The sequence below is a fragment of the Mandrillus leucophaeus genome, unplaced genomic scaffold (genome assembly GCF_000951045.1).
Source record: "Mandrillus leucophaeus isolate KB7577 unplaced genomic scaffold, Mleu.le_1.0 Scaffold251, whole genome shotgun sequence".
NCBI lineage: Eukaryota > Metazoa > Chordata > Mammalia > Primates > Cercopithecidae > Mandrillus > Mandrillus leucophaeus.
The window spans coordinates 2,049,695-2,076,458 of record NW_012102599.1 but is presented as its reverse complement, the minus strand read 5'-3'; the positions used below and the strand labels follow the sequence as shown (position 1 = coordinate 2,076,458).

Sequence of the window (26,764 nt, the reverse complement as noted above, 5' to 3'; positions counted from 1 at the left end):
TGTAAACTAGTTCAACCATTGTGGAAAACAGTGTGGCGATTCCTCAAGGATCTAGAACTAGAAATACCATTTGACCCAGCCATCCCATTACTGGGGATATACCCAAAGGATTGTAAGTCATGCTGCTATAAAGACACATGCACGCATATGTTTATTGCGGCACTACTCACAATAGCAAAGACTTGGAATCAACCCAGACGTCCATCAGTGACAGACTGGATTAAGAAAACGTGGCACATATACACCATGGAATACTATGCAGCCATTAAAAAGGATGAGTTCGTGTCCTTTGTAGGGACATGGATGCAGCTAGAAACCATCATTCTCAGCAAACCATCGCAAGAACAGAAAACCAAATACTGCATGCTCTCATTCATAGGTGGGAATTGAACAATGAGATCACTTGGACACAGGAAGGGGAACATCACACACCGGGTCCTATTGTGGGGAGGGGGTAGGGCAGAGGGATAGCATTAGGAGATATACCTAATGTAAATGACGAGTGAATGGGTGCAGCACACCAATATGGCACATGTATACATATGTAACAAACTTGCACAGCCATTTTGTTACTTACAAATCATTCAGCTTTATCCTTCATCTTGTTAAATGTTGGCAGTTATGTAGCACCATGGTTTGATCTCTTAATGTTATTGACGGGGTAGATTATTTGTACTAGGTTGAGTGGCTTCCTAAACAAGCTCCAGTATGAGTATGCTCATGGGTGAAAGTCTAAGGCCTGTAACTCCCAAAGTAGAATCTACCCACCCTCACAGTCCTAGGTGCCTGTGGTTCTTATTTCTACAGCCTTACAATATACCTCCAGGCATATTAGAGGAAGCAGGGGACTGTGGGTAGGTTTTATGGTAATAACTTTGTACCACTTAGTAAAGCCAAGGCCTCTGGCCTGTTCTCTGGCTGGTCATTGGGAGGGAAGGACAGGTCCTAAAGCTGGAGGCATCATGCAGGTGGGATACTTGGATGCTATACAACATTACTGGCACCTTGGGCCCTAGCTTAGGCCCCTGGGTACCACTGTAATGCTCAGGTTGCTGGGGCCATACTGTAAAATATCATCGGATTCATTCACAGTTGACCCCCTGACTCATTTCTGTCAGCTGCTCACTTTGGTGACTGGCCTTGGATGGCCTAGGAAGCATGTACTGATGTGGGAAAAGTATGGACTCCCTTGGAGAGAGAGAGAGAGTGTGTGTGTACTGATGGTGTGTGCTGTATGTGTGAGATGGGGAAAGAACCTTTACGCAGTCTCAGAGAAGATTCCAAATAATGTATGTTTTCAGGGGTAGTCAAATGACTTAATTTTGTGATGGGAATTCTGTAGTATGCAGTAGAATGATTTGGCAGATATAAGCTGATAGTTTCATTCATTCTTTACAAGACTGGTTTTCCTAATTTCCTAAATTTTGATTTCCTAATTAATTGCTTCTGGGCTGATTCTGCTTGCTGTGATTTGTATAAACTTCTCATTTCAAGCTTTTTACACTGTTCACATCTGTGTTGCCCAAACTTGACAATGTGCTTCAGAGCTACCTTTATCTCCTTTTCTGTCTCCAAATCCAGGAAAATGTCACAAATGATTAGATATTTGATTATCTAGATAAAATATCTAGTCAACAATTTTATTTTAAAGTATTTCAAAGTACAAAAGTTATCAAAAAGCTGAATATTTACAATTATGTCATAGGTTACTATTAACAGTGCAGAGGATAGAGTGTGTAAGACTTTGAAGAGGAAATATACAAAGTACAATAAACAGCAAGGTTACCCATCATCGTTTTGCCACTGTACAGAAGTGGGAAGTGCCGACCTGGAGAGGTCACTGTTGGTTCATTTCTCTGTATCCAGAAAGGACCGTCTCTTAAATCCACCAGGGGAGGAAACAGCCTCCTGTGGAAAATGCTGTCTTCTCAAGAGCATTGTATCTAGAAGGGACAAAGAGAACACATGCTTCTAGAAGGGTTTCAAATAATGGCTAGCATTTAGTAATAAAGCCAAACATACTGAAAAGAATTTTTTGCCCGTTTCTAGAATGTGGAACAGGAAACATTCAAGTTGGAAATCTCCAGCCTGTAATCTGCATCAAGTTTCGGTACTAGCCTTGCCAACTGACTCAAATTGTGTGGGCAAGCTCTTGAGCCTTTGTAATGAAGGAAGGATGCTGATAACAGCCACCTCACTGGGAAGAACGAATGCAAAGTGCTCAGAAATTAATTTGTAGGAAAAATTTTCCTGAAATTAAAGTTATATTTGTTTAAAAGCCAGTGAACAACAGCTTCAACCAGTATTCACTGTATAAGGATGCTTACAGTGACTGTGTGTGTGTGTGTGTGTTTTTTTTTTTCCCCCCTAGGAGATGGGGTCTTGTTGCATTGCCCAGGCTGGATTACTGTGGCTCTTCATAGGCATGATCATAGTCTCCTAGAGCGCTGAACTCCTGGGCTCAAGTGATCCTCACGCCTCAGCCTCCTGAGTAGCTGGGACTGGGGCACAGGCTCTGCGCCTGGCTATAGTGACGTGTTTGAAGGACAGTGCACAATCATAACTCAGTGAAGACATATCTGCAAGGAGCTATGATGTACCATGGTCTAGTTCCTTGAAGTTTTCTGTAAAGCATTATCTAATGCCGTGATAGTGTGTGGAGAGGTTCTGTGGACGTTTTTTAAAAATACAAGGTTCCACTTGCAGTTTAATCTTCCCATAGGTAACAGTTAGAAACTTGCGACAAAATCTGAATTTTTTTTTGTCTTTAGAAGGCCAGGAATGGTCGCTCACACCTGTAATCCCAACACTTTGGGAGGCTGAGGTGAGAGGATCACTTGAGTCCAGGAGTTCAAGACCAGCCTGGGCAACATAGTGAGACCCCATCTCTTAAAAAAACAAAAAAAGGTGGCACGTGCCTGTAGTCCTAGCTACCTGGAAGGCTGAGGCAGGAAGGTCATTTGAGCCCAGGAGTTTGAGGCTGCAGTGAACGATTATTGTGGCCCTGCACCCCAGCCCAGGCAACAGAGGGAGACCCCGTCTCAAAAAAAAAAAAAAAAAAAAAAAAAAAATTAGAAGGTCAGTGAGCTAGAACAGAGATCAAAACTATCCAATATGAGCAGAGAAAAAAGAGGAAAGAACTTTAGTGACTTTAGATATCAAGTAGTCACAGATATTACTGGAGTTCCAGAATGAGAAGATAGAAAGGGATAGAAAAAGTATTGGAAGAAATAATGGCTCAAAAATGTCCCAATTGAGGGAAAAATATAAACATACAGATTCAAGAATTCTAGGAAATCCTAAGTTAAAAAAATTTAAAAACCACACCCAGGCAAGTATAGTCAAAATTCTGGAAACCAAAAATAAAGAATGCCTTGAATGTAGCCAGAAAGAAACCAGTAAACTCAAGGGAACAATGAAGTTTGATATTGGAGACAATCGTGAAAGTGCTTTAAGAAAACCTCAGAATTGCATATCAAGCTAAAATACCCTCAAAAATGAAGGAAAATAAAAACAGAGAAGAAGTCACCAGCAAACCTGTACGTGTAAGAAATGTCAAAGGAAGTACTTCAGGCTGAAAGGAAATAATACCATATGGAAACTTGGATTCAGGCAAGAATAACATGGAAATTATAAATGTGGGTAAATTTAAAGCTACACTGTAGTTTTTTCTTTATAATTTTCTTTAAAAAGACACAACTAAAGAAAAATTATATCATTGTATTACAGGATTTAGAATGTGTACATATGTATATTTGTGTGTGTGTGTGTATATATATATAAAATAGGATATTAATGAAGTAGAAAATTTTGCAAAGACATAGGTAAAAAGTCAATAGAAGAATCAAATGAAATATGAAAATATATTTAGTCAAATAGAAGGCAAGACAAGAGGAACTGAACAAAAAGTGGAGAGGACAAATAAAAAACAAGTAACAAAATTGTAGACCTAAATTCAGCCTTATAACACTCGGGAAAAAAAAAAATCACAACAGAGGAAAACTGCAGACCAGTATCCCTCATGAACACAGACACAATATTCTCAATATATTAGCAAAATAATCTAGCATTAGGATAATACATGATGATCAAGTGAGTTTATCTCCAGAATAAAAGTTGACTTTCACACTTGAAAATCAATATAACTTACCATATAAATATAACTTACCACATAAATATAACTTACCATATACCATATAAATGTTATATATATGTTATATATATAACATATGTAAAAGTTAAATATAACTTACCATATAAAATAAATATAACTTACCATTAAAGGGGAAAAGCCATATAATCTCAATTGATAGAAAAAAAGCATTTGACAAAATCTGTCACCTAGTAAACTAGAAGGAAACTTCCACAATTTGTTAGGAGACTCTGAAAAACCTTACATCACGATAGTGAAATACTAAATGCCTTCCCCCAACACTGAGAACAAGACAAGGATGTTGACTCTACTATTATACAACATTGTAGAGGAGGTCCTAGCCAGTGCATATGAGAAGAAAAATAAAAGTTATAAAGATTGGAAAGATAAGTAAATTTTTTGTTTATTTGTAAATGACTACACAGAAAATCTGAAGGATTCTACAGTACAACTACTAGACATAAGTCAATTTAGAAAGGTTACAGGATGCAAGGTCAATATATAAAAATTAATTGCACTTTCCTATGTAAACAATTAGGAAATGAAAAAAATTAAATTTCATTTAGTATTAAAATCTCCCCAAATTATTTAGAAATAAATTTAACAAAAGACACGAAAGACTTCTTTATTCAAAACTGCAAAATAGGCCGGGCACGGTGGCTCACACCTGTAATCCCAGCACTTTGGGAGGCTGAGGCGGGTGGATCACCTGAGGTCAGGAGTTCCAGACTAGCCTGGCCAACGTGGTGAAACCCCGTCTCTACTGAAAATACAAAAATTAGCTGGACGTGGTGATGGGCACCTGTAATCCTAGCTACTCGAGGGGCTGAGGCAGGAGAATGGCTTGAACCCGGGAGGCAGAGGTTGCAGTGAGCCGAGATTGCACCATTGCACTCTGGCCTGGGTGATGAGTTGAAACTCCATCTCAAAAACAAAAAACCCTGCAAAATAGTGATGAGTAATTGAAAAAGATCTAAATAAATGTAGAGATATACCATATTCATAGACTGGCAGACTGTTGTTAAAGATGTCAGTTCTCAAAATGATCTACAGAATCAATGTAACTGTTGTGATAGGCAGAATTCTAGGATTGTCCCTAAATTTCCCACACCCAGTGATACTTATCCTGTGTAATACCTTCCTCTTGAGTGTGGGCAGGGCTTGTGATATGATGTGATAATAACCATATTAGGTTTAATTATATGATAGAGATGAAGGAATTTTGCAGATGTAGTTAAGGTCCCAATCAATGGACTCTGAATTAATCAAAAGAGAGTTTGTGTTGGGCTTCACTAATCAGGTGAACCCTTTATAATAGGGTCCAGACTTTCCCTGAAGGGAGAGATTGTAAATATGAGATATGATCTTACACTGGACTTGAAGCAGTTTCATGTTGTGGGGAGGGTCACATGTCAGGAAACTGCCTGTAGGAGCTAAGGGCTTCAGTCCTCTGACCATAAAGATCAGAATCTTCCCCCACCGTCCCCAAAGAAAACAAAACCCAACAGACTAGAAAAAGACTTCAGATAAGATTGCAGCTCCAACCAACACTATGATTATAGCCTTGTGAGACCCTGAAGAGAAGACCCAGCTAAGCCATACCTAGACTACTGACCCATAACCATAGAAATTGTGAGATAATAAATGTGTGTTATTTTAAGATGCTAAATTTGTGATAATTTGTTATATAGCAACAAAATTAATACAAGTCCCAATCACAATTTGAGCAGGTTTATAAAACAGAATTTGAGAAACTGAGTCTAAAATTGTCTACAAAGATAAAAAGAATAACGGCCAAAACAATCTTGGAAAAAAACATGACAAATTGGAGGGTCCACAATACCTGACTTTAAGAGATTCTATAAAGCCACAGTAATCAAAATAGTGTATTATTAAAATAAGGGAGAAGCACATCAATGCCAAAGAAGAGAGGGTCCAGAAATAGGCCCACATTTTATATCCATTTGAGGGGAAGAAAATCCAGCCCTTCCTCACACTGGAAACAAAAATTATTTCAAGATAAATTGCAGATCTAGAGCTTCTAGAAGAAAACAGGAAAATGTTTCTGACTTGTTAGTAGGCAATATATATATATAAAAACACATATATATTTAGGACAAAGAAGGCAATAACCATAAAATTTTAAATTTAAAAATTAATGAATTATAATTCATCAAAATCAAAACCTGCTCATCAAAAGACACCATTCAGAAAAATAAATGTGAAGCCACAGCGTGTAATATTTGCAAAATATATGTGACAAAGAACTTGTATCTAGAATACATACACAAAAAACTTACAACTCAAATAGACAATAATCCAGTGTCAATGAGGAAAATTTGTCTTTTCAGCAAATTCTGCCAGGTCACCTGGATATCTACATGCAAAAGAAGGAAGCTGGATCCCTATCTCACACCAGACACAAAAACTAAGTGGATCAAAGACCTAAATGTAAGAGTAATAACTACAAAACTCCTAGAAGGAAACAGGTGCAAATCTTCATGACCTTGGAGTAGGCACTGTTTTCATTTAGAGATGGGGTCTTGCTATGTTGCCTAGGCTGGTCTTGAACTCCTGGACTCAAGCAATCCTGACTCAGCCTCCTGAGTAGCTGGGATAACAGGTGCATGCCACTGTGCCCAGTTTACACAATAGTTGATTGGCTGGTTGGTTTTTCGAGACAAAGGGGCTCGCTCAGTCTGTTGCCCAGGCTGGAGTACAGTGGCTTGATCACAGCTCACTTCAGCCTCAGCCTCCTGGGCTCAAGTGATCTCCTGCCTCAGCCTCCCAAGCAACGGGGACTACAGGTGTATGCTACCATACCTGGCTAATTATTTTACTTTATTTTTGTAGGGACACTGTCTTACTATGTTGCCCAGGGTGGTCTCGAACTTCTGAGCTCAAGTGATCCTACCACTTTGGCCTTCCAAAGCACTGGGATTATAAGCATGAGCCACTGTGCCCAGCCTGGCAATGGTTTTTGATACAATACCAAAAGCATAAGCAACCAAAGGGGCGGGGGAACCAAATAGATAAATTGGACTTCATCAAAATAAAATACTTGTGCATGAAACAATGCTATCAAGGTCGAGCACGGTGGCTCATGCCTGTAGTCCCAGCACTTTGGGAGGCCGAGGTAGGAGGATTGTTTGAGCCCAGGAGTTCGAGACCAACCTGCACAATGTGGCAAGACCCTGCCTCTATTAAGGGGAAAAAAAACCCCACAAGAAAATACTTCCAAATCATATATATGATATAGAACTTGTATCTAGAACATATAAAGAACTCTTAGAACTCAACAATAAAAAGACAAACACCCAGCTGGGTGTGGTGGCTCACGCCTGTAATCCCAGCACTTTGGGAGGCTGAGGCTGGCGAATCACATGAAGTCAGGAGTTCGAGACCACCCTGGCCAACATGGTGAAACCTACCCGTCTCTACTAAAAATACAAAAGTTAGCCGAGCGTGGTGGCACATGCCTGTAGTCCTAGCTACTCAGGGGCTGAGGCATGAGAATCTGGGAGGCGGAGGTTGCAGTGAGCCGAGATCATGCCACTGCACTCTAGCCTGGGCAACAGAGCAAGACTCTGTCTAAAAAAAAAAAAAAAAAAAAGGCAGACAACAGCTGTTGGCAGGGATGTGGAGTGGAGGGACGAACGCTTGTGTGCAGCTGGTGGGAATGTAAGAGGGTGCAATTGCTGTGGAAAACATTTTGGAGTGGTCAGGGAAGGGCAAGAAGGCCAGTGGGGCTGCAACATGGTGAGTAATCAGACCTGAGGCAGGAGGAGGAGGTTGGGCCTGTTCATGGACAGCCTTGGAGGTTCTTGTAGGTGCAATAAAAAGCCAAGAGAACCATGAACCAGATATACTGGAGACAGCCTGAAAGCCCTTGCTCATGGGGGCTAAGGGTGAGAGGAATCTAGATAACATGTAGGGTTTCTGTCCTGTCCAACTGGTTGGATGGAGCTGCCGCTTCCTGAGGAAGGGAAAACAGAGAGGTTGCTGGGGGAGCCTCGGCTCCTGTTTAACCGGGCTAAGTGTGAGATGCCGTGTCAGAGGTGAATTACTTTCACTTCTCCCTTTGGTAAAAGAATATCCTGAGCTTTGGCAGGGCTTTTGGCTTCTCAGTTAAAGACTACATTTCCCTGTCTTCCCCTGCAGTATGTGTGGCCACGAGTAAGTGCTTCCAATGGGATGAAGTAGAAGGAATATGTGCAGCTTCCATGTGACAAAAATGGGACTTGGAAAGAAAAAGAAATGGAGATTATTTCCAAATCTCTGGAAGCCAACATTTTTACAATATATTCTCCTGAATTATATCACAGACCCTAAAAAACAAAAACAAAAACAAAACAAAACAAAACAAAACAAAACAAAACCTTTTATTAGCTGACTCTAGTTTTAATGGTGTGATTAAAAAGACCCCTGTGAGATTTGAAAAAATCTGTCTAGTCCGAATGATGCTGCTTGGCCAAACCACCTTTGTATGGAGATGATAATGCCTGCGTTTTAGCATTAAAAAAACACATCAAATGTGGTTGTCAGATTGTTCAAATCTGGCAAGTTCCATGATGCACTAAAAGGAGTTGATACCGATACACAGTAAAAAGCTGCATGCGACCGGGCGCGGTGGCTCAAGCCTGTAATCCCAGCACTTTGGGAGGCCGAGACGGGTGGATCACAAGGTCAGGAGATCGAGACTATCCTGGCTAACATGGTGAAACCCCGTCTCTACTAAAAAATATTAAAAAACTAGCCAGGCGAGCTGGCGGGTGCCTGTAGTCCCAGCTACTTGGGAGGCTGAGGCAGGAGAATGGCGTAAACCCGGGAGGCAGAGCTTGCAGTGAGCCGAGATCCGGCCACTACACTCCAGCCTTGGCGACAGAGCGAGACTCTGTCTCCAAAAAAAAAAAAAAAAAAAAAAAGCTGCATGCACGCTGTGGACCCTCGCGCCCAGAAGGCACGTGGGTGCTCTGCCACTCACCTGCACATGCCGCTCACAGTTCCTCCTCCGTTCGCAGGTACTGGGTACAGTCTGAAATCTTTTTCAGTTGAGCAGCGTTTAATCTTTCTGAACACATAGGACATGTGCTTTCAGTGTTTAGCATGCTGATTAGGGGAGGGAAAGACAGAGTAAATTAAATATGTAACATTCCTTTAGCTTTGGGTTACTCTAATGAGAAAGACAACTACTTTCTGTCTACACCTCCTAATACATGTCCACCATGCAATTTGAGAATCAGAACTATTCAGTCTCATGCAAGATCCTCTTTAAGGATAATATTCTCAAAGACAATTTGAGTCTTTAGAGATCCTTAGGAACACAAATAAACAGAAGGATGCTTCAGAACAAAAGAAGTAGAATGAAAGGCCTGTGTCTGGACAAATCTGTGAGACGGGGTGACATAATGCACACTTACATCTTCAATTCTGAGTACAGAGCAGGGAAGTCACAATGTGGACACACTGTCCAGTCATCTTTCAACATGTGTCGACCCTGGAAACGGTATGTTTAAGAGTTAAATTCATCTTTGCTTTAAAAACTCCCACCGTTATTCATTTTTTTTTTTTTTGAGACAGAATCTTGCTTTGTTGACCAGGCTGGAGTGCAGTGGTGCGATCTCAGCTCACTGCAACCTCCACCTCCTGGATTCAAGCGATTCTTCTGCCTCAGACTCCCAAGCAGCTGGGACTACAGGCGCCTGCCACCACGCCCAGCTAATTTTCGTGTTTTTAGTAGAGACGGGGTTTTACCATGTTGGCCAGGCTGGTCTTGAACTCTTGACCTCAAGTGATCCACCCGCCTCGGCCTCCCAAAGTGTTAGGATTACAAGTGTGAGCCACTGTGCCCTGCCTGTTATTCAATTATAATAATTGAACTCCAGTTATAAGTCAGACCTCTAAATTATAAAATCATTGCTATTTCACACAGGTGGGTAACAGATGACATTAAAAGGACTAAAGTTAGGTTTTTGCTTATCAGATTCATGTTTAAAGGAAGAATAATCTTCAATTTTGTGATATCATTACCTGAATTTTTCTTTAAAATAAAGCTTCAATTAGTCCAGTGAATTACAAATAAACTGATATGTTAAAGTTCTCTGACACTAAGTCTCAATATTACAATACTAAAAACTACTGCTTATTAAGTGCTGCAGCCTGCCAGGATGCCACCAAGGCTTCACATGTTAGCTCATCAGTCTGTGGTTGGTGTTGCTGCAGAGGATTGAGCCTGGGACAGTCTGATCCCCGAGTCTGCGCTATTCAGCCCTGCAGTGATAGTGCCTCCACTATTATTATTTGCTTTGAATATCACCTTTAACTGTATTGACCACGAAATAAAATGCCAGATGTTGCAGGAAATTTGAGGGATAAGATTATTTTAAAAGTGAAGAAAATATTGACATACATCAAGTATTCAAATGGGTTACAAATATATATGCAAAGAAAGGGAAATTACTATAAAGGAACTCACTGTTGCAATGCAATATGGGATATTGTTTTTACATCCAGGACAGAGGAGTTCACACTCTGGGAGAAGAAATTTGCAGAATGGACATGGAGTCGTGGCCTCTTCTATCTCAGATGTATCAGGTCTCCTGTGAGGAAGAATCACGTCAATTAAAAATACCGTTTTATTCATGTACCGGGGATGGCAAAGAGAAAGCATATTTGGAAAACCAGGGACACATGACACACCTACTTCATAGTCAGACTCTGGGCTTAGAGAGATACCTACAAGCTCACACCAGCCCTTGATTCACTCCAGGGAGGAGGAAGAGTACTTAGGATTGGTTAGGTTCTAGGGTGTTACATGGGCCACCTTTGGGAACCGGAGTTCATAGCACATTCAACGGCAGAAAGCACGGGTAGGTCTTGTGGTCTTCTCTCTTCCTGTGCTACTGGAGTGGTGAGCTTGGTATTTGTCCTCGGTCTCTCTCTTTTGTGTAACAGAAGTGGTAAAAGCTATACCAGCACTGTCCAATAGAACTGTCTGTGACAATGGAAATGTTCAGATTCTGTGCTGTCTAATATGGTAGCCATAAGCCACATTTGAACACTTGAAATACGGGTAGTGTGAAAAACTAAGTTTTAACTTTTATTCCATTTTAACTAAATTTAAATAGCCACACATGGCTAGCAGATACCATATTGGACCACACAGCTATAAACCATTTGTGCATGGGGAGAGAATGACTAGCATCTCCTCCCAGCCAGAGCCTCAGCTAGTGTGATTCTATGCTGTGGGGGTAAATATGATCTTGCATTTTCTAGTTACCTTCTCCCCACCCCATTCTCCATGCTAGCAGGTATTTTGGGTCACAGTGATTTGGTCTGAAGCTACTTAGGCTTAAAAAAAGGAGTATTCCACGTACTCCTATCCACCTTAGAGCTCTCTGCCATGAGGGTGGCTCCCAAGTCCAGCTACCAGTGAAGTGTCATTTGCTTCCATTTGTCATTACCAATCCAGTCATCTCCCTGGGCTAAGGTCTGGGTCAAGACTCAGGGACCTGGGTCTCATCAGAATGTAATGAACAGGAACCCCAAATGTCATCACGCCTCTGAATAAGTGGTTGTTTAGAATTACTCCATGACTGCAATGACTTTTTTCTTTTCCAAATGCAAGGGCTACTTTTTCCTCGTTTCCCTTTAGAAAAACCAGGCTACTGACGCTTTCTGAAGCGAGGACGTGCCTAAGGGCTTTGGGGCTGCACAGGATTTGGAAATGGGGTCTCCACTGGCAGTGGGCCCAGTGAGCAGGAAGTTCCTCACACTGAGAATGCCCACGATTTTCTATCCCTCTTTGGCAGACGTAGTTTGCTGCTTCTCTCCATCTCCTTGCCAGCAGAACTTTGTTTCCACTTAGCAGCCTTAAGTCCTGTGAGGCAGAGTACTGGCCACGGAGGTGAAAATTGAAGGTCCTGAGGATGGTACCTTCCTGAGCAAAAAGGAGAAGATCCCCCTGACTTCTCATTTCCCTACTTCTTCCTGCCTGGAACGAAGATGTGATGTCTGGGGGTGTGGCAGATGTCTTGCCACCATGAGGAGGAAACCTCTATGCTATGGATGGCAAAGCTGGAAGACAGGGGCATCTGGGTCTGGTGGCATCAAGGCACAGTGACACCAGCCCTGGACTGTGATGCCTTGCATATGAGTCAAATAAATACTGACTTGGTCAAGCTGCTGTTAGGTTTTCTGCTGCTTGGAGCTGAATACAATCCTAATTGCTATGCCCGCCTTTTTTTTTTTTTTGACATGGAGTCTCACTCTGTTGCCCAGGCTGGAGTGCAACAGCACAATCTCGGCTCATTGCAACCTCCGCCTCCAAGGTTCAAGTGATTCTCCTGCCCCAGCCTCCTGAGTAGATGGGACTACAGGTGTGCGCTACCAGGCCCAGCCAATTTTTGTATTTTTAGTAGAGATGGGGTTTCATCATATTGGCCAGGCTGGTCTTGAACTCCTGACCTCAAGTGACTCGTCCACCTCAGCCTCCCAAAGTGTTGGGATTATAGGCGTGAGCCACTGCACCTGGCCCCCTGCTGTTTTCTTATTGAACCTGCACATTGGCAGCTACATTTTGGGAAATGCCTTTGAGAAATGTGATTAGATAGCGAAATAGCTGTCTCTGCCTACCTGACCATTCCCTCGATCTTCTTTTTGTATTTGGCATCTATTTTGCTGCGGTATTCAGGCCTCATCAACATAGCTGCGAAGCTGAAAGCAGAGTTCTTCAGGCCTGCCCTGTGGCACTCAATCACAGTTGACGTCAGGATTGGTACAATGTCTGCAAGAGAAAATGGGAGAGCAGTAAGGGCACAGTGTCTCCTGTCCTCAGTGATACAGGCGGGACTCCACCCTGGTTCTGTAGGAAAACAGGGTCATAGCCTCTGAACTTTGCTTTTTCTGCAAAGAACCAGATATGATCTGTTTAATGAGGAAAGTACGTAGCCGTGGGGTCAGGCTAACTGCCCATCAACTGCTTTTCCTTTGATTACACCATGTTCTGCCTTGTAACGCTGGGACCTGCATCCTTTGAGGCAACACTTTGGTGAGTTTCCTTTCACACCTCTTAGATACATTTTTTTGCATCTGACAGGACTGCTGATAAAAGCATAAGGGGGATTAACGACTTTATGCACTAATCTCTCTGCAGGCATCAAATTCTTTCTTCAGGACAGACACCCAGAATTACTGGCTCAAAAACAGGACCTTTTAAAAAATACTCTTACCACAAATTGCCAAACTGCTTTCTGGAAAGGCCATACCAATCTCCATTCCCACCAGCAGTCATGAGAGTACTTGTCCTATCCAACACTTTGCCCGCGTGGTAGACTTTCATGTAACGATGACGACAAAAATACACTTAAGAGAATATGGGTTGGCCAATTATGACCCATGGACCAAATCTAGCCCTCTGACTTTTTATATGGCCCATGAGCAAAGTATGATTTTTACATTTTTAAATAGTTGAAAAAACATCAAAAGTATTTTTGTGACATGTTAAAAGTGTATGTGGTTAACATTCGTGTCCAAAAATAAAGCTCTACTGAAACACAGTCATGCCCATTGGTTTATGTATTATTCATGAGAAGATGGCAGAGTTGAGCAGTTGTGACAGAGACCATATGTCTCACGAAGTCTAAAATATTTTACATCTGGCCCTTTACAGAAAAAGTTTGCTGATCCCTGTCACAATGTGACAGGATTTAATTATTTAAGAATGCTATCATGACACGGCTTTAAGAATAGTGGGGCCTTTTCAGAGGCAACACCCTACTGTGCTTGTGAACACAGAGTCAGACTATTATTAGCTGACAATGTGATCTCGGGCAAATGTTATTTCTTTTCTTTTGTCCCAGTTTGTGCAGAAAAGTACTTGTGTGTGCAGGCCTGAGACTGTCATCCTTGGAAAGGCTTAAACAGCTAACCCTTGGCTCGCATCTGGAACATAGATTTGGAGACGGTTCCCACCATTTCCAGAACTGATGAGTGGCTCACCGTGCCTAAAATCTTTGTACAAACAATGTGGTTTATGCTGAACACCTGCTCTTTGGGAGCCTGGAAAACTGGGTACATGCCAGGCAGGGGGTGCCTACGTGACCACACCCCAATAAAACTGGCTGCTAAGTCTCTAATGAGCCTCTTGGCACTCTACGTTTCGCCATGTTGTACAAGTCAGTCTTGGAGGAGTTACTGAACTTGCGTCCTGTGTGCTCCACTGGGAAGGGACTCTTGGAGGTCCGTGCCTGCACCTGCTCGCCTTTGGGCAAATCCTTCTGCTCATTTTGCCTCAGATCCTTTTGCTGTGGTAAATCTCAGCTTTGGTACTACCGTGTGTTGACTCTTGTAAATCCTCCCAGTGAAGAATCATCAAACCTGGGAGTGGTCTTGGGGCCCTGACATGCCACTTCACGGAGCTGCTGTGATCATTAAACGAGTTAGTGACAAGGGGAGCCTGCACAAGGGGGTGCCGTGCCAGCGTGGGGCATGGGGCATGCGGCCTGGGGAGTCTGCACAAGGGGTGCCGTGCCAGCGTGGGGCATGGGGCATGCGGCCTGGGGAGCCTGCACAAGGGGTGCTGTGCCAGCGTGGGGCATGGGGCATGCGGCGTGGTCAGTGGTACTTACGTGATGGAAATTTGCTGATGTTGTTGGCCACCCGAATAAGCATGCGAGCCCCTTTCATGTGATCTCCATTTTTAACATGAATCTGAAACAAATGACATATTTTACTCTTCTCATAGTCATTGATTAGCCCCAATTCATGCTTTGTTCCCCCAAATAACTCCTTGATTATGGCCCAGGGTCACTGTGGGATCCTTGTAGACTTTCCTGGCTGATGCCACTGGAGATCCCTCCCCTTTTTCTCTTCAACAGCTGCTGCCTGGCTCCATGGCCTCACCTGCCTCACCTACTCTATGCTCTGCTTTTGACTTTGCCCTAGACCACTTGATATGGTTCAAATCCCGACTATCTCTTACTGGCCATTCTTGGGGGACCAACTTCACCAAATTGTGGTAAGACCTGAAAGCTGAGTGAGCCAGGAATCAGGCAGAAAGAAAGAGAATGATCTGCTAAAGGAAAGGGGCCCTGTCTGTGCTAAGAGGGCAATGATGGGCGGAAGGCCTGAGACTAGGCAAGGACCAGCAGGGTCAGTGACACATTGAGGGGTGCATTTAGGATGGGGTGAGCCTCGAGAGTCAGCAGGGGCCAGGCCATGAAGCCACTGCAGTCATCCAGGGGTGAGATAAGGAGGCTAAAAAGTGAGGCAGTGGGGAGGAGAGAAGCAGACAGATGAGGGGTCAGGGCTGCTGATACTTGGTGAGAATGTGCAGGGTGAGTGTGGAATGACGCCAACGCTTGGGGCCAGAGAAAAAGAAAAGGACGAGAGAAGCACCCCTGTGGCTTACGGTGCTAGAAAGCTCTGTTGCAGGAGAGCCTCTGTCAGGAATTCCTATTTTTGCCCCACATCTTCCACCAATGTGTTTCCCCTCCCCCACTGCACTCCTAAAGGCTCCATTTTGCCAGATTCTGTGCTCCCAGGACATTGATGTCACCACTCATGTCTGCAGCTGAGAAAGACTCCCCTCCTTCCAACCCCCATCTTTATGGAAGAAGGGTCCTCCTGACTCTCTGAAGGGAAATGTACTCTTGGAGGTTGCAAGTTATAACTCCAGATGCATTTCCCTTAGAATCAGCATTATAGACCTGTACAGTCTCATGTAGTAGTCATTAGTCATGTATGGCTACTTACATTTAAAAATTAAAATCATATACAATTAAAAATGTAGTTTATCAGCTGTACTAGCTGTATTTTAAGTGCTCCATAGCCAGGTTAGTGGCTACCATATTGAGAAGTACAGATATAGAATAGTTCTATCACTGTAGAAAGTTCTACTGGCCAGTGCTGATATAGACAATAATTAGGATGTAAATCATTCATAACATGACTGCTCTTGTGGACAGGTCAGAGAACCAATTTAGCATTAATATGAAAAGATGTACTGTGACATAAATGAACATTTGAAAAAATATGTCAGTTGGATCTGCCTGTATCTTTACAGAGATATGTATATATATAAATGTACACATGAATATATGTGACATTTATGTAAGTTGTATTGTGTCTTTTTCTAGAGTTGAGGTCTCGCTCTGTTGCCCAGGCTGGAGTGCCATGGTGTGACTGTAGCTCAGTGCAGCCTCAAACTCCTGGGCTTAAATGATTCTCCTCCCTCGTCCTCCCAAAGTACTAGGATTACATGTGTGAACCACCATGCCCAGCCTCATTTATGTAAATTATACATACAAGTACTTGATGTTTGCAGGATCTATTTTTGTTTGTATTGATAATTACTGATTTCAAAAACAATATACACAACTAAACATAATCCCAATTTGGTAAAAAACATGCATTTACAGAAGTACAAAGAATATATACAACACAGTGTTAACAATTGTTATATCTGGACGGTGGACTTAAAGGATGAATTTTTAAAAAATTCTTTTTGATGTTCTTTACACTTTCTTAGTGAACATGTATTATTTTTACATTTGGATGAAAACTAAACAATATTTAAAAAGCAGTGGAATTTTATGAAATCCACTCACAAAATAAATAAATTAACAAGTTTCGGATAAACAAAGATGTTTTAAGTAAATCTATTTTTCTGGCACAGGTAATACATTTATATGTTTCAAAATCAAAACAATATAAGAAAGCAGGGCATGGTGGTTCACATCTGTAATCCCAGCACTTTGGGAGGTCAGGAGTTTGAAACCAGCTTGGCCAACATAGTGAAACCCCATCTCTACTAAAAATACAAAAAAATTAGCTGGGTGTGGTGGTGTGTGCCTGTAATCCCAGCTACTCGGGAGGCTGAGGCAGGAGAATTGCTTGAACCTGGGAGGCAGAGGTTGCAGTGAGCCAAGACTGTGCCACTGCCTGGGCGACAGAGCAAGACTCCATCTCAAAAACAAAACAAAACAACACACCACACTATAAGAAGATGCACATGGGGAAGCCTGGTCCCCCTCGTCTCCCTGTCCCCACACTGGAGTTGGTGCTGTGCCTCCTGCCCCGTGCCTCATTCCACACAAGGCAGCGTATTGTAGAAGTGTTCTGTATCTTGTTTTGTTACTTAACAATACAGAGATCTAGGCAATCACTCTAATCCAGTGGAAAATGTCTGGAGAAAATCTCAATGGGGAACAAACACCTGGCAGGTTATGTCCCAAGTCACTCCATGGGTCTCACCTTCACTAGTATATAGCTGTGCAGAATCATGAGGTTGGTGGCCATCTCGGAGGGAATTTTGATCTTCTGGGATTTCAGTTCTGCGTACATACTGAAAAGAACATCGTGTGCATTCCGGTAGTTGCCTTGAAAAAAGGTGGTAAAACTACATTACTGCAAAGGGTGAAATCTGAGGACGTTCTATGGACCCCCATCTTACAAGTGGATTTTGTTAATCTTGTTATTCGTAATCGCTTAATAATGTCTTATTCAAAGCAACTCAGCAGATTTCCTATCTGTCTGTCTGTCTGTCTGTCTATCAGAGACAGTGTCTCGCTCTGTCACCAAGGCTGGAGTGCAGGGGCACAATCTCTGTTCACTGCAACCTCTGCCTCCTGAGCTTAAGTGATCCTCCCATGCCTGGCTAATTTTTGTGTTTTTTGTAGAGACAAGGTTTTCACCATGTTGCCCAGGCTGGTCTCAAACTCCTAGGCTCAAGAAATCCACCCTCCTCAGCCTCCCAAAGTGGTGGGATTACAGGCGTGAGCCAATGCACCCAGCCATAGTTCCTATTTTAATTGATGTTATGAACACCTAGCCAGTCCCTCTGGTGAAAAATGGTGGTGTCCTCCTTGATGTCTTACTCTTCCTCAGGGCACCCTCCTGGCCCTGAAGTCCACCAGGCCATGGAGTTCTGAGTCTCTCAGTCTCCCAATTCCAGCCTCCCTTCCCATGCCCACTGTGAAAGCTTCTCACCATCTCCTTCTGCAGTAGTGCTCATCAGGATTGCTCTGGGCCCACATCTGATGTCAGAGTATGCTTTGAAAACCCTCAAGCCTTCATCCACACTCAGACACCTCAAGGTCACACCCCTGCATAAAACCCTCCAATGGCGCCACTCACGCCTGTAAGTGCAAATTCCTGAGCAGAGGACTTGTGCCCTTCAGGATTGGCCTCCGCGCTCCTTTCTGGCCTGATTTTCCCTCCCTTCCTTCTCCAGCCTTGCCAGCAGTTTTCCTCATCCCAGCACTTCCCCACACCCCCATTTCCCCACATCCCAGCACTTTGGCTCCCAGCACCTCCCACTTCCCCTGTCTCCTGCTCCTCCATCCTTTTAAAACTCAGCTAAAGCTTTCATTGCCTTCTCTCGTCTCCATCCTCCAACTCTCCCTACCCCAACCTTCAGGATGCTGTGGGTAACCCAGCAGTTGCTCTTATTTTAATTGTGCCTTTTCAGCCTATTTCTCTTTCTAGTCTGGCACTTGTCACCCTGTCCAACAACTCTGAATTTACTTTCTGTCTCTCCCATCAAATTATGACCTTGAGGGCTGAACTGTGGCTCAGTTCTCTCTGTATGCTGAGCTCCTATTACGCATCTGACAGGAAGAAGGTGTTGTTAGATCAATGTAAGCTGAAAAAAGTAATGATTTATTTGACTGCATATTTTCCAAAACTGTGTCCACATCTATAAAGATTTAAGATCAGCTCACAAAAATTAATGAAGATATCAGACTAATTCTGTCACTCAATAAGTACAGACAGCACATGTGAGCAGGGCCATCCTGAAGAGTCTATCAACAGTCTCTGCATATTATCAAGAACTAGGTCCGCTGGGCGCGGTGGCTCAAGCCTGTAATCCCAGCACTTTGGGAGGCTGAGACGGGCGGATCACGAGGTCAGGAGATCGAGACCATCCTGGCTAACATGGTGAAACCCCGTCTCTACTAAAAAATACAAAAAAAAATTAGCCGGGCATGGTGGCAGGCGCCTGTAGTCCCAGCTATTCGGGAGGCTGAGGCAGGAGAATGGCGAGAACCCAGGAGGTGGAGCTTGCAGTGAGCCGAGATCGCGCCACTGCACTCTAGCCCGGGTGACAGAGCGAGACTCTGTCTCAAAAAAAAAAAAAAAAAAAAAAAAAAGAACTAGGTCCATAACAGCACCACATCATTACCCTCCATTGCCTAATGTCTCATATTGTTAAGGCCAAACACAGGGAATGGAAGAAAATGCCATGAGTCTGTAGGAAGGGGGTTGTGGGCTGGAGGGGTGACAGGAGACATCATTCATGAGGCAGAAACTCTGAGGCTGTGGGGGAGGAAAGGAAATAGCACTTGACAAGAGACGATCTTAGTCTCTTACATTTATACAGTCTCCTGGGACAGTACGTTGTTTAATCCCTCTGAAACCTAGAAATGGTCATCTCTTTAGTCTTTTGGGTTCAAAGCAAGCCCATGTGAGGAATGTAGGGGCTACTCTTTCCTACACAGAAAAGGGGCTGGGGCTTGATTCTGCTGCCTGTTTGGGGAGTAACACGTATGTATCATGGACCCACCTGCAGACTGCTCTTCTCTGGCAATGATGATGGCAGTCTGGGCAGCTTCTCGGTATTGCTTCAGAGCCATGTACAAGCGGAACAGGTACTTGGCATCCTGACATATAAACCATTATAGAAACATTAGTTTCTTCGTTAGCTAAGGGGAGATTAAATTTTGTATTTCAGTTAGAAACACATTCATCTGCCAGTAACTGAGAATTGATACTGCTTTAAAAAACTCAATGAATAAAGAATTAGTTTATTTATTAAACATTTATTCAGAGCTCAATATGGCCAGGTGGTATTCTAAGTACTTGAGAAATACTAATGCATTTAAATCCTCATACCCACCCTGAGAAGAAGGCACTATTGTTATCCTGATTTCACCGATGAGAAGCTGAAACAACAGGAGGGGGCCAGCCAGGATTTGAACCACAGAATCTGAGTCTGTATTCCTGACCCTAGTCCACAGACTATTTCTCATGTGCTTGGAAACAAACGATATTCTTACATGACACATGAATTTTGCAAACTTTCAATAATTTTTATATGCATATCAATTTTCTCTGACCTATAAAATTTTCTTTGGCCTTTGGCCATTTGCCATTCCTATTCCAACTTTAGACAGCTGAGAGCATCTGATGCTGGTTTTCAGATTATTAGAGTAAGTGGACACCACGGGAGGTGGCTGAAGCAGCTGAAGGGCCTGTATCCTTTGATGAGTTAACTGAGCTGCTCTGGGTCTCTGTGGCTTTATCTGTAAGATGCAGAAAATGGACTCAGGGACCACTACAGTCCTCTCCAGCGGTGACATGCTATTGCCCTTTCTTCCAATCAGTGACTTGAGTTCTTCACCAGCAAATGTCCTTGAATATAAAGCAAAGGGGAAGAAGGAGGTCTGGGGCATTCTCAAAGGTATGTGAGTCTCTCCTCACCAGGACTGGGAGAAGATGGACATTGTGTAGGAAGCCACAGTGAGTCACATATTTTGAAAATATGCTTGTAATGATTTCTTTCTTACTTTTTCTTTTTGAGATGGAGTCTCACTCTGTTGCCCAGGCTGGAGTGCAGTGGCACAATCTCTCAGTTCACTGCAATCTCTGCCTCCTGGGTTCAAGCAATTCTCTTGCCTCAGCCTCCTGAGTAGCTAGGACTACAGGCGCGCACCACCACGCCCGGCTAATTTTTGTATTTTTTGTAGAGACGGGGTTTCGCCATGTTGGCCAGGCTAGTCTCCAACTCCTGACCTCAAGTGATCCACCTGCCTTTGCCTCCCAAAGTGCTGGGATTACAGGCATGAGCCACCGCACCTGGCCAATTTATTTCTATTTTATGTTATAGAGAACTACCTTTATGCTTAATCTGATTTTTGTTAATTTCCATAATTTTGGGAATGTAAACAAAGCACACTCTGAGTTTTAGAGATGAGTGCTAGGTCATCGTTTCAATGTCAGTGATCTTTTTTCATAGTTCCTAGAATAAACAAAATTATAACATTTGAGAAAAACTGCATGTGGTGAGGATTGTTATCTAGAGGGGCATGGCTATCTCACAGGTGGCAAAGCCAATTTTAAAGAGTAAATATACGTTATCCTCCAAAACGCAGGGTCTATCTAGATCAAGCTTGCTCTAGCCATGACCTGCAGGCCACATGTGGCCCTGGACAGCTTTGAATGCAGTCCAACACAAATTTGTAAACTTTTTAAAAACAGTACGACTTTTTTTTGTGATTTTTTTTTTTTTAGTTCATCAGCTATTGTTAGTGTATTTTATGTGTGGCCCAAGACAATTCTTCTTCTTCCAATGTGACCCAGGGAAGCAAAAAGATTGGACACTCCTGGTCTAGATTATCTACACTACTGGCAGGGAGAAAATTTTTCACGTCTATGTTGTAAAAGCATGATGGGTAAAAACAGGCAGAATCAAACTGTAACTGGGATCTGAGGACGCACACGAAGCCCACGTGTTCAGTACCTTAGGCATGCCATCGTTTTCCCCCAAGAGGTGGTCTATCAGCTGATTGGTCAGCAGTTCATCTTTGGCCTGACCAACCTGTTTAATAAGAGAGGAAGACCCAGCAAATTCACCATCTTAAATCGAGCAACACTGGAGAAAAAGACAATCTTCTGCTTAGGGAGATGGAATAAAAAACATTAATAGTATCTATAGTAAAGTGCCTGAAATATGACATAGGATCAGGGCCTTTCTTCATTTGTTGCTAGATTCTCCATTAATAAAAATCTATCCTTAGACGCTATAGCTTTTCTTAGCTGCTGTATCAAAATACCATATTTTCTTTCACATGCACAGAGAATGTACTTCTTGGATTTATTTATTTATTTATTTATTAATTATTACTATTTTTTGAGATGGAGTCTCGCTCTGTTGCCAGGCTGGAGTGCAGTGGCATGATCTCAGCTCACTGCGATCTCCTCCTCTTGGGTTCAAGCGATTCTCCTGCCTCAGCCTCTTGTGTAGCTGGGACTACAAGCATGCGCCACCACACCCAGCAAATTTTTGTATTTTTAGCAGAGATGGGGGTTTCACCATGTTGGCCAGGATGGTCTTGATCTCCTGACCTCATGATCTGCTCACCTCAGCCTCCCAAAGTGCTGAGATTACAGGCGTGAGCCACCGTGCTCGGCCCTTGGATGTTTTAATAAAAACTTTAAGATAAATGACTATGACACCTTGAGGACAGCATCTTAAGCACAAGCGCTGACACAACCATATCATTCCAGGTGCCCTCCTCTGCAGCGGCTCCCTGAGGAAAAGGTCTTGCGCACAACTACACGTCATCAAAAGTGTAAAGAAGTGAGGGTCCCAGCCAGAGAAGCCTGGATAAAGGCAAGCAGCTGAAATGTGGGTGCGGCTCTGGAGAGAAGGCTGGCTTAGAAATCTTTACTTAAAAGTCATCTCCAGGCCCGGCACGGTGGCTCACGCCTGTAATCCCAGCACTGTGGGAGGCTGAGGCGGGTGGATCACTTGAGGCCAGGAGTTCAAGACCAGTCTGGCCAACATGGTAAGACCCTGTCTCTCCTAAAAATACAAAAATTAGCTGGGTGTGGTAGTGCATGCTTGTAATCTCAGCTACTTGGGAGGCTGAGGCATGAGAATCGGCTTGAGCCTGGGAGGCGAAGGTAGCAGTGAGCTGAGATCGTGCCCTTGCACTCCAGCCTGGGCGATGGCGTGAGACTTTGTCTCAAAAAAAAAAGAAGAAAAAAAATTCATCTCCATAAAGGTGAGTTAAATCATTGAAGTATTGGGTGGTGTTGAACCGGAAAAATTATGTACCACATTGTAGGATGGGCATGTATGAGTTTAATAGGAACAGAATGTGTGAGGTCAGGAATTTAGGGGGAGCACTAGGGAATTACTGACAAAATTAGGAGGCTTCAGAATTCTGTGTCTATTAAAAAGGAGTGAGCCAAAAACACACCTGGAGCTCAACTTAGGGGAAGGAACACTGAACAGTCTTGTCATGGTAATGACATTACAATGAGAAAAACCACCAGACAATGGAGGAAATGATCACTAGGGACTCAGCAACACATGGCCTTGCTTGCTACACCTCAGGGGAGGTATGAGGACAAGTCTGCAAGTTATCTGTCCGCTACAGGAAGGGTGCAATCAGCAGACTTGAGTAAGAGAGAGATGGCCCTGAACCTGCAGGTGCAGAGGCTCTCAGGCTGCAGGATTTCTGCACACGGCCCTGCCTGTGGTCACCGTCAGGGCAAAAGCTAGGCTTTCACCAATCTGTGTCACCTCTGCTCTTGTCACTTCAGTAAAGCAGGGATGTTGGGACATAAATGATAGAGCTTGTTCTCTTGATGGCTTCTGTGGATGGCTTTGGGTAAATAAGCCAGGACAGAGAAATGGTTAAAGCAAAGGCTCTGGAGCCAGCCTGCTGGGGGTCAATTGAGTGACACTACTTGAGACCTGTGTGATCTTGGGCAGGTTACTCTTGGGGCCTCAACGTGGGCAGTAATAGCACCTAACTCACAGAACTTCTGTGAGGATTAAATAAGTCAATACACGTACACGGCTTGAACAGGTGCCAAGTAGACAGGATTGTCAAATACAGACAACAAAAATACAGCATTCCCAGTTTAAGTTAAATTTCAGAGAAGCATTGAGTAATTTTCACTATTACATATGCAAAATGTGGCCACCCCACTGGCAGGGTCAGCACTCGATAGGTGTCCCTATTTTTTTTTTTTTTTTGACGGGAGTTTCATTCTTGTTGCCTAGGCTGGAGTGCAATGGCGTGATCTCTGCTCATCACAACCTCTGCATCCCGGGTTCAAGTGATTCTCCTGCCTCAGCTTCCTGAGTAGCTGGGATTACAGGCATATGCCACTACTCCCGGCTAATTTTATATTTTTAGTAGAGATGGGGTTTCTCCACATTGGTCAGGCTGGTCTCGAATCCCCGACCTCAGGTGATCCGCCCACCTCGGCCTCCCAAAGTGCTGGGATTACAGCTGTGAGCCACCATGCCCGGCTGTCCCTATTGTTTTTGTCACCAGCAATAATGGCAGCTGTCCCCAGGGAGAGTGGAGCACACTCGAAGTGTCAGGACAGACAGGCAGACAGGAGAGCCAGCAGGGAATAGATGTGGCCAGGCAAAGGCAACTCATGGCAGGGTGTGGATGGAATGCTGAGGGGCGCTTGCATTGAAGGGGCAGAGGGGCCAGGGAAGGAGGCTGAGAAGGGACCATCTGAGAAGGAAGTGGAGAACAGAAGATGCAGTGTTCTGAGGGGAAAAACGTCCAGAAAGCTGTAGTATAATAGGGTAAAATGTTACTGTAACATGGAGTAGGGTGAAGACTGACACGAGACTTCTATATTTAGCAAGTGAGAGATCTGTGGGGACCTTTTCCAGCAAGTTCATGGAGTGGGGAAGGCAGAAGCTGAGTGCAAGGAGGTAAGGAGGACTCTCCCAACTCACCCAAGGGACACCAGTGAGCCCCACCTTCCCCATCATCTCCCAGTGAGGGGTCTCAGATTTCCCTTCCCCCTCCATAAACCAAGGAGGTGTTTCGAAGCCTTGAGGTGTCGAGGATGGGGATGGGTGGGGGTGGGTGAAGCACAAGCATTTTGACGGTGAACCCGATAACTCAGGGGTGTGGCTTCTGGCTGTGCATCGGCAGGTGAAAGAGCACGCACATTGTGAGAAAATGCAAGTCATGAGTAAAAGTGATTTTTTTTTTTCTCCCAGGGGAAGGTCCCCAAGAAAGAAAGAAAGAAATGGAAGACTGGGAAGGAAACTTGTTATCACCTGTTTTCACTGAGCTAGGGACCAACATGTGCTCGATTCAACAAATATTGAGTGGCTGCCACGTGCTGAACACTCTATGAAGAGATGGGTTCTGGACCTTGAGGAACTTGTAAATCTGAAGGGAGTTACTATAGCGGTAAGTGACGTTCAAAGTACTTAGACCATTCTAGGGAGGGTGAAATTTCATCTCGAGGACAGTTTAGGAAAGGCTTATTGGGTAGGAGTACGAGAGGCAGAGGTGCAGGGGTAGGGGTGTTTTAGGTGTAAGGCGCAAGAGTGAAGGAACGAAGGAAGGGGAACCCTGAACTATTCAAATAAAAGAGGGCAGTTTAAGGCTGGGCACTGTGCTCACACATGTAATCACAGCACTTTGGGAGGCCAAGGTGGGAGGATCACTTGAGCCTAGGAGTTCAAGACCAGCCAGGACAACACAGCAAAAACCCATCTCTACAAAAAATATAAAATTAGCCAGGTGTGGTGGCATGTCTGTAGTCCCAGCTACTTGGGTGGCTAAGGTGGGAGAATTGCTTGAACCCAGGAGGTCGAGGCTGCAGTGAGCTGTGATCACGCCACCTGGGCAACAGAAGAGATCCTGTCTCAAAAGGGGGTAAAAAAAAAAGTGACCAATTTAGTTGTAGCACAGGCTGCTGACCTAGAGGAGTGTAAGAGGTAAGTGGGAAGGAAAGAAAGCATTGGTTTTAGTCCCAGATCGACTACTTTCTATTTGGGTGTCTGTAGGTTAGTCATATCATCTTCTGGTACCTCGGTTTCCCCATCAGTAAAATGAAGGAGGTTAGACTGGTTCACTTCCAGGTATTTCTAAGGTTTTATGATCCATGAAGGATAATTTGGGAATAATTTGTGGAGGCAATGGGGAACCACGAGAGGTTTTGCAGCTTAACTTGAAAAAAAAATCCAGTAGTAAAGTTCAGAATGGACTTGTCTGAATGAAGTAATCCCAGCAATAAGTACAAATATGTTGGTTTTACTGACTACATGTCCTTGACCTTAATAAAATTTAACAAAACCCATTAGAAATACAACAATGAGGAAGTATTGTGGGATTACAGAATACTAATGAAAGGAGAGAAATTTGACAGCTGCAAGGGACATCCGTAATTTTGTCTAATATTCATTCCTTCAACTCTTCTGAGAGATGCTTCTGCTTCACTTCAACCATGGAGTTCCAATGGAAATTCTATGTCTTAAGAGACCCCATCTCCATGGCTACTGAACTTTGTCTAGTGGTGGGAATTTGACCCAATTTGCCCAGGCATGATATTCCATCCCTGTGGCCACCAGTTGATTAATCTTGCGATGGACACTTGAACTACCCAAATCAGAGTCCTTCTGGACTTATTAATTAAAGGCAAGTCTTCTTCTTCTTCCAATGTGGCCCAGGGAAGTCAAAAGATTGGATACCCCGATCTAAGTAATCATCATCAATGGTTGCTGAAATCATTAGGTGACACGTTGATGGAAAAGTTTATCATAGATTGATCAGGTTGACCACACCTACACCCAATAATTAATCTTAACACCATAAAAAGAGAGACCAGGCCGGGTGCGGTGGCTCTCCCCTGTAATCCCAACACTTTCGGAGGCCAAGGTGGGTGGATCACTGGAGGTCAGGAGTTTGAGAACAGCCTGGCCAACATGGTAAAACATCCGTTTCTACTAAAAAATAGAAAAAAAAAAAAAAAAAAGCCGGGTGTGGTTAATTTTTTTAACCATAGGAGCTGGGTGGGCACCTGTAGTCCCAGCTACTCAGGAGGTTGAGACAG

General features: G+C 43.6%; 1 protein-coding gene across 2 annotated transcripts in view; it reads right to left on the bottom strand.

Moving 5' to 3' along the window:
• Positions 1–1,626: 1,626 nt before the first annotated feature.
• The window catches only part of WDR19 (WD repeat domain 19), a 104,706-nt gene continuing 79,568 nt past the window's right edge, over positions 1,627–26,764 (bottom strand). For both annotated transcript variants that reach the window (XM_011983540.1, XM_011983541.1), the window contains 9 exons: positions 21,675–21,752; positions 19,719–19,815; positions 17,408–17,532; positions 14,782–14,863; positions 12,788–12,938; positions 10,629–10,752; positions 9,574–9,650; positions 9,138–9,262; positions 1,627–1,943 (listed from right to left, as the gene is read on the bottom strand). In XM_011983540.1, the coding sequence (XP_011838930.1) occupies positions 9,151–9,262; positions 9,574–9,650; positions 10,629–10,752; positions 12,788–12,938; positions 14,782–14,863; positions 17,408–17,532; positions 19,719–19,815; positions 21,675–21,752 (846 nt within the window). In that variant the 3' untranslated portion in view covers positions 1,627–1,943; positions 9,138–9,150. The remainder of the gene's footprint in view (positions 1,944–9,137; positions 9,263–9,573; positions 9,651–10,628; positions 10,753–12,787; positions 12,939–14,781; positions 14,864–17,407; positions 17,533–19,718; positions 19,816–21,674; positions 21,753–26,764) is intronic.